This window comes from Lepidochelys olivacea (assembly GCF_965140295.1).
Source record: "Lepidochelys olivacea isolate rLepOli2 genome assembly, chromosome: 1".
Taxonomy (NCBI): domain Eukaryota; kingdom Metazoa; phylum Chordata; order Testudines; family Cheloniidae; genus Lepidochelys; species Lepidochelys olivacea.
This window is the reverse complement of record NC_140411.1, coordinates 339,143,097-339,151,590: the sequence shown is the minus strand read 5'-3', so window position 1 is coordinate 339,151,590 and position 8,494 is coordinate 339,143,097. Positions and strand designations below refer to the sequence as shown.

The window sequence follows — 8,494 nt, the reverse complement described above, 5'->3', positions numbered from 1 at the left end:
TTCCAAGCTGGCATTCAGTCCAGACCCTCTGACCTTGGGAGAGGAGCCTCCCCCAGGCCATCTCCTCTGACTCCCAAGCACCCAATTCATAGTCCTCCCCACGAGGGAGGGAAACAGCTGAAGTTAACCCCTTCTTCTCTGGGAACCAGATAATGCCCTTGCACCATGTTAGAAGCCCCATTGGTTTGATTATTTTTATGTATTAAGAATGGAATATTGTTGCCACCAGGTCCTAGGTACTGTCCTTAAAATGAGCAACGTAATTTCCACCACCCAAGATAGCCCCAGAGCAACACTTACGTTGTCCTTCCTTTTACGACAACAGGTTGCAGATATTGGGCAAAACTACAAACTGAGTTTTCCAAGCACTTTCCCACTAAAGGTCTCGAGGTAGGCACATAAAATCACAGGTTACTTTCGAATCTCTCGGCTGCAGTGTCTACAGGCTTCTGCTATGGCTGTAGCCAGACAATGAACGTACCCAGAGAGGAGAGCGTTGTTCAGCCTCGTTTAATATCTCAAAGAGCCGCTGCAACGTTTCATTTTGAAAATGCTTTAATAAGGAAGTGTTGACAACACTGTTCTGCAAAATGTAAAGGTAACTATACAAATTCTTAATACAAAAAGAATAAATTAAAAGCAGATTTTTTTTTTTTAAATTCTGCAACTTTTTCTACACCATACATATTTGTCCCTTGATTACAGGTGAACAGAATCCAGTAAAATCATTTTACATGCTCTAAAGTCAGTTTCAGAGAGAGACCTAATTTTTTCCTTTTTTAAACTAGAGAGTCCATTTTACACAACTTGTAATAAAACTATTGACATTAATATATATGTAAAACTTTACATCTAGTTAACTAAGCAGTAACTGGTCATCTGATAGCACCTGAATGGGGTTTGCTATGTCCAAAACTAAAACTAATACAGAGGGAAAACAAATGTGACCTTTTCAACACTCGACTGCATATAGTATCATTTAAAAATAAACCCTGCCTCACAATATGGCCTGGTGTATGCATACACCATGCTTCTGGCTAAACCAAGGGAGTTTCATATGTAGAGACTAAGACGGTAAGAGTGGCTTTATATCCAAAAAGGGCCTTTATTTAAAAAAAAAAAAAAAAAAGAGAGAGAGGCTGGTAAGTTGGTAGTCAAGTGCTTGTATATAACAGTTCTGTTTTACCCCTCCATGTTATACTTAACCATGTTAATCTAATTTGATTAACACTGTATGTACATTTGTGTAGAATTGAATTGAGCTAAACAGTAAAACCTGTTTTACTTAATCTGTCTTTACTACCAGACTGGCTCACGTGTGCCTTGATTGCAAACCAGAAAAGCAGACCACAACGCAAAACCCAATCCGTTTCTCAAAAGATTTTTCTCACCTCAAGCCTGTTGGCAATGCAGGCTGACCAAATTGTTTGCAATGTGACTTACAACATCATGCACTTCAGGGCTGCCACCTCTTTGCCCTTGTGCAAAACTGCAGGCCTGCTCGGATTCTGGAGCAATTAATTTTGATTAGTAATTTGTATTACAGTAGTGTCCAGAGGCCCTGTTGTGCTGCTGGGCGTGAATCCTTTTAAATAAAAAAGGCTACACAGAAAAATTATTTACCAGGGAAATGAAAATATAAACAGTTGCTCAAAGCCCGTGAACTTCTTGGGCTAATTCCTGCCTGGTGATTAACTTGGGCCCTCTGTTTGTAGTTAGACTTGGAAGGATTAGAGTTTAATCAGCAACGTATACTAATCAATGATGTCTTCTCTCCATCCAAAAACAGAAGAGGGCCTATAAGAACAAGCCGCTTGTTAACAATTCATATTTAGAGAGAGGGGAAATTTAAACACATTTGTTATACTTGCACTTTTAGATGAACAGGTGCACTCTCCTGGTTGTCAGATCCGCCTAGTGCTGGGTTAGCAAGATTGATTATTATTGCCAACTATGTTTTTTATTTCTGAATATCTAATGATTCTTGACTTCCGCAGACATTAGGTTTGGAATGATTAGTACATAAGAACGGCCATACTGGGTCAGACCAAAGGTCCATCTAGCCCAGTGTCCTGTCTTCCAACAGTGGCCAATGCCAGATGCTCCAAAGGGAACGAACAGAACAGGTCATCACCAAGTGATCCATCCCATCACCCATTCCCAGCTTTTGGCAAACAGAGGCTTTAGTGTTTTAAATTTAAATTTCTTGCTAGTGCAAAAATTTGTCAGCTCTATGGAGAGGTAATTTTTATAGCTAACGGCACAGAAGTTAGATCTGAGTTCTGTTTCTTCCTACGTGCTCTTGGGCAAGTCAGATAACCGCCCCGTGCCTCACTTGCCCCCAGCCACAGCTCCTACAGTGCCTCCCAGGAGTATTGGGAGACTGCAAGGTAGCAGATAAGTGCAGAGTATTAAAATAAGTCAATACGTGTAGAAACAAGCACTCGTAGTAACTGCTAACATTCATTTTTAAACACTCTCCCTACCCCTAATCTTTCTAAGCCTAGTTATTGGGAATCTGTGCTCTTGCAAGCTTCTGGTAAAACAGTTTTCCAGCGATACTATTACAAGAAAAAGGTGTGGCAGCCCGCAAGTTTGGTTTTAAATTTCCTGCCCTCCTTGTCTGGTAGACTAGCATTATTCTTCCAACACACGCACGCAAGCAGACTTTATTTCTTCAAACTAAAGCTAACATCAGTTTCTGCTTTTCACAAAGTAACCCCCTCCAGCCATTTCTTTAACTGCCTTTCCCATAGGAAATCGTCATCCGCATGCACAAATGGGGCGAGAACCCCGCCCCATCTAGCGGCAATAAAACGCCGTAGCGGAGACAAGATGCGCCAGCTTCAACCCCCCACCTAGCTTGCGTGCTAGCTCACTACAAAAGTGTCTTTGAGGCCGCTGGATGGCTCCACGTGTGTAAAGCGTTGCTCCAAAGTGCATGTAAACCTGCCGCGACTCTCTCCGATGTTTCCTTTTGGTAGCCGTGGACAACTAGAGTCTGCGTCGAGTGCATCAAGGTTACCAATTAATTAGCTTTGATTTATTATGGTCCCTTCTTGCAATCTGAAAATTTGCCTGGTCTGCTGGTTAGTAGACAATAAGACGGAACCCTTCCGCTGTATGACATAGTGGGGTCCCTTGGACAGCAATACTTTGGTGAGGAGCCCTTTGCTACACTGGCGCTACCAAGAGCGTAATAATCGGAACTATTAGGCTAATGTGGCTTTACCATGTCGATTAGCTTGTAATGTGCTTTCCTTTGATTTCATGTGAAACACTTTGTGCATAAATAGGATATCCTTTATTGGTTATTTCTATTCACAGAACGGCTCTTGGCAATTTTCACCTTAATTTATCATAAGTGTTACAAAAAAACCCCAAACCAAAACTCTCTGTGGTGGTGGTTAGCCAGAGATGCTAAGAGTAGCCGTACATGCCTCTGCTTTAGATAATACCTTTGTAAACCTTTGTGTCTGTCCAGCTTAAACAGTAGCTTTTCAAGACTGATTTTACGCTCCCAGCCCAGAGTTCTGGTGTGTCTTCATCCCAGTGGGTGGTGGTTGTTATTGTTTTATTTTTTGGAAGGGCTTGAAGTGAGGAAGGAAGTAAAAACAGTTTCCAAATTGTAGGCTGTCATTACAGAGATGCTGCCCATGCTCTTGTCTCGTAGGAATTCTGTGATCTTGGCAGCACTGAACTGATTGCGATATTCTGATACATCTCTGAAGCAAGAGGAGCTTTTCTTTACTCCAAATAAATACTTCAGGAGTAAGGAATATATTTCACAACCACTGTTTCTCGCCCTCTTAACTAATGTTCTGTTGGCTTCAGACTGCAAGCTGTAGAAATCTTACTATTTTCCCATGCCATAGACCAATAAGATTGTATTTATACCTTGAAAGGCTTTCAGTATTTTAAAGAAAAAAAACCCTGCCATCTGGCTGCTAACATAGTTATTCACATATGTTGTCCCCACCCCCCGGCCCTTTGAGCTAGCGGAGTTGTATCTCAGTCCATGGCAATCTGCTTTGAAACACTGCTATCCGTTGGTGGCTGCGGAAGCATCCTGGGGGCCAGTATCGGTAATGGCGTCTTGAATCGCATTTCGGGAAAAGTGCTTAGCACTGAAGCTGGTGCCGGGCGACAGTGCATCTGGGTAAGGCAAATGAGAGGCAGTGAGGTGATCTCAGAATGGCATTGATGTGATCCGATTGAGGTCAGGGGTTCACACTAGAGTCCCAGGCTTGGCTTTTTCCTGTCCATACCACTGGACATCTGCTAGTTCTGGATAGAGGGGAGAATCCAGGAAACAGCTATCGGTGTAGTTCCTACAGAGGAAAGGAGACTGCCATTAGAACGAATGCTATGGCAAGAGGTCATGCAAAAATTCAACCATAGGCACTCCGCCATGTGGCAAGAGTGGGAAAGGAAAGACAATGCAGCATGCTCATTGGCACTTTGGGTTGGTGCTGGTTCTGCAGGCAACCATGGAGCAGGCAACTGGGGCGGATTCAGCGAGGAGGGGCCACCCGGGAGTCCTTTCCAGAACAGCTCACCTTAGCAGAAGCAGTGCTGGGTGAACAGTTCTCGCTCGGATCTCTCCATGCCAATTTGGGTTAAGCTAATTTCTCTAGACAAAACCGAGTTCAAATGACATTTCACGGCCCCTCCTCACAAAGGAATGCACAGAATTGTGTATCTGTCTTATTTTCACCATTTAGAGGCCAAGAGAAGCCTCTAGCAGGTAGCACCTGTTCTCATGGGCGCTTTTGATACGACTGATGGGTGAAAAGACAGGGGTCATGTCTAGTGCAAAAGTACATGCACCATTACTTGCTTCTACATGCATTTGTCCCTAAATGAGATGGTGGCTGAGTAGCTAGAGGAAGAACCCTCTCTACCAGAGCATAAAGTGTGGGTATATTTGCTCATCTGTATATATGCATGCAACTTGATATGTGCACTGGTTCTCTCTCACATTCTAGCAGCAGCCACTGATGTCTCATCCTTCATAAGTAGGAGGTTTTTTCCCTGGAGTGATTCTCTGTAGGGTGCTCTTCTCTCCTCTGCCTAGGGGCCAGGGTTGGAGGATTGTGCGCTTGGTCATTGAGATGGGGGAATAAAACCTTGCTTCTTTTATTGACTGACTTAAAGGGGAGTGGAAGGACTTGTGCTGTCATCTCAGTGCTTCTCTGCAGCACCTCTCACACATAGCTGCCAACATGTGAAAACCTTTGTCAGGGCTGAATCTCTGACTAGGACGAGTGGACCTTGGAAATCATTTGAACAGGATAGGCCAGGAAACTAGTGGCCAGACCTCCGGATGGCTTTTTTCCATCAGTGACTTCATAAACAAGAGGCTCACGCTATCATATAGGATTAAAGACATTAACGTTGTTGTGTGACGACAGTGACTTTTGGTGACCAGAGGAGGTTCTGATGGAGCATGGTGCTGTGGCATCTTGGTGTTGTGGTGTTACACAGTGATGGATGATGCATCGCAACATGCCGACATAATGCCACCACCGCCTCACAATATAAAGGTCTCATGGTGACACACAGGGATTGCCTCATCAGACAGACTTTCAAAAGCTTCATAGCGTGTTTCTGCTCAGTTAGCAAATGTCTTATATTTGGGGCACCTCTACACCAGACAAGGAAACTGTTGCTGGTGTACTCACGGCATGACTAGTTCATTGCTTTGCTAAGTCCCCTGTTGCCCATTCCCAGCTTTTGGCAAACAGAGGCTAATAGCCATGGATGGACCTATCCTCCATGAATTTATCTAGCTCTTCTTTGAACTCTGTTATAGTCTTGGCCTTCACAACATCCTCTGGCAAGGAGTTCCACAGGTTGACTGTGCATTGTGTGCAGAAATACTTCCTTTTCTTTGTTTTAAACCTGCTGCCTATTAATTTCATTTGGTAACCCCTAGTTCTTGTGTTATGAAAAGGAGTAAATAACACTTCCTTATTTACTTTCTCCAAACCAGTCGTGATTTTATAGACCTCTATCAGATCCCCCCTTAGTTGTCTCTTTTCCAAGCTGAAAAGTCCCAGTTTTATTAATCTCTCCTCATATGGAGGCTGTTCCGTACCCCTAAACATTTTTGTTGCCCTTTTCTGAACTTTTTCCAATTCCTGTGTGTGTGTGTGTGTGTGTGTATATATATATATTTTTGAGATCGGATAACCACATCTGCACGCAGTATTCAAGATGTGGGCGAACCATGGATTTATACAGAAGCAATATGATATTTTCTGTCTTATTATCTATCCCTTTCTTAATGATTCCCAACACTCTGTTCGCTTTTTTGACTGCTGCTGCACATTAGTGGATGTTTTCAGAGAACTATCCACAGCGACTCCGAGATCTCTTTCTTGAGTGGTAACAGCTAACTTAGACCACATGATTTTATATTTATAGTTGGGATGATGTTTTCCAATGTGCATTACTTTGAATTTATCAACATTGAATTTCATCTGTCATTTTGTTGCCTAGTCACCCAGTTTTGTGAGATCCCTTTGTAACTCTTTGCAGTCTGCTTTGGACTTAACTATCTTGAGTAGTTTTGTATCATCTGCAAATTTTGCCACCTCATTGTTTATCCCCTTTTCCAGATAATTTATGAATATGTTGAACAGTACTGGTCCCACTACAGACCCTTGGGGGACACCGCTATTTATTTCTCTCCATTCTGAAAACTGACCAGTTATGCCTATGCTTTGTTTCCTATCTTTTAAAGGTTAACCAGTCCATGAGAGCTTATCCCATGACAACTTACTTTGCTTAAGAGCCTTTGGTGAGGGACCTTGTCAAAGGCTTTCTGAAAATCTAAGTACACTGTATCCACTGGATCCCTCTTGTCCACATGCCTGTTGACCCCCTCAAAGAATTCTAGTAGATTGCTGATGTAAGATTTCCCTTTACAAAAACCATGGTGACTCTCTTCTCCAACAAATCATGTTAGCCTATGTGTCTGATAATTTGGTTCTTTACTATAGTTTCAACCAGTTTGCCTGGTACTGAAGTTAGGCTTACTGGCCTGTAATTGCTGGGATCACCTCTGGAGCCTTTTTTTAAAAATTGATGTCAATTAACTATCCTCCAATCATCTGGTACAGAGTCTGATTTAAATTATAGGTTACATCCCACAGTTAGTAGTTCTGCAATTTCACATCTGAGTTCCTTCAGAACTCTGGGGTGAATACCATCTGGTCCTCATGACTTATTACTATTTAGTTTATCAATTTGTTCCAAAACCTTTTAGATTTTATCTTTTAGATTTTATCAGCACTCCTGTGAGCTAGGAAAGAATTATCCCCATTTTACGTATGAGGAATGGAGGCACAGGGCAGATTACGACTTCCCTAAGACTGCATTGGAAGCCTGTGGCTGAGTTGGGAATTGAACCCAAGTCTCCGGAGACTTAAGCCACCCTTCATCTCAATAGAAACATTCCCCAGCACTTTGTCCAGACTGCTTTGAAATGTCTCAAGCAAAAGGGCTTCCCTTGCTACCCTTGGCTAGCCATGCTTATCCACTTGCATTCCCACCCCAACTGGCGTGAAGCCTGCCTTCATAGGGAAAACTAAGAGCTACAGACTTGCTGAAAGGACCACCCACATATGCCGACGAGGTTTACAAATGCTTCCAACTTGCTCTTCCAGGAGCTGAGCAAAGCCTTGCTGTCACTATCCAAACGCCCACACAACCCAAACGTCTGCTTCTCATGGATACTGGGATGTCAAAAATCATTTGCAGAGCACACGTTACAGGGAAGAAGGATGAAAGAACAAAACATTCCCTTACTATACCTCTATTCATCAGTACTTTGGTGAGTTGGAGACTGAGACTCATCCATAGTGGGTGAGTTGTCTGTTGCTTCTCTGAACAAAGGAGAGCGCCCAGGGAGGAAACAGTAAAGAGGAAATGTTAAAGAAAAGAAGTGACACACATTGTTAAGAGCTTATTAATACAGTGGGAAAACAAGTTGATGAGTCGCCTTAAGACAAAAGAGTTAGTGACATAAGAAGACATGTCAGGCAGAATTTCAAGCCTTTGATTCATGTTGGGGAAATAACAAAATGTGTTGCTGTGATGGCCAAGTCTGTATTCTGCACCTGGTAACAAATTGTACTTGCTTCTGTTTAAAATTTGTTTCCCTAATGGTTTTGTCATTTTACCGAGGCATGCAACCAATAATGGATTCATCTATTTGATTCCTTTTTGCACAGGATGTTGGTCCAGATCCTCAGATGATGTAAATCTACATAGCTCCGTTTCTACCAGCTGAGGATCTGGCCTGGTTTTTTTGTTGCGTGAAGCCTGGAGGAGGCATTCTGGTGCATGGAAAATGGAGAGAATAATCAGAGTTCTTAAGTTTTTTGCTACCTTCAACTAGGAGACTTCTCAGCTGGTTTCAGATCATATTGCTTGTATCCATGGTAGGGATGTGCTGAGGAAGATGATTACAATGGGGGCTGAGGCA

At 42.7% G+C, this 8,494-nt stretch overlaps 1 protein-coding gene across 8 annotated transcripts in view; it reads right to left on the bottom strand.

The window, feature by feature from the left end:
• Positions 1-567: 567 nt before the first annotated feature.
• FRMD4A (FERM domain containing 4A) overlaps positions 568-8,494 on the bottom strand; it is a 411,923-nt gene continuing 403,996 nt past the window's right edge. For 4 of the 8 annotated variants that reach the window (XM_084630502.1, XM_084630499.1, XM_084630498.1 and 1 more), the window contains exon 23: positions 568-4,331. In XM_084630502.1, coding sequence (XP_084486628.1) covers positions 4,229-4,331 — 103 coding nt within the window. In that variant the 3' untranslated portion in view covers positions 568-4,228. The remainder of the gene's footprint in view (positions 4,332-8,494) is intronic. The other 4 variants (XM_084630503.1, XM_084630504.1, XM_084630500.1 and 1 more) reach the window with 1 other exon arrangement.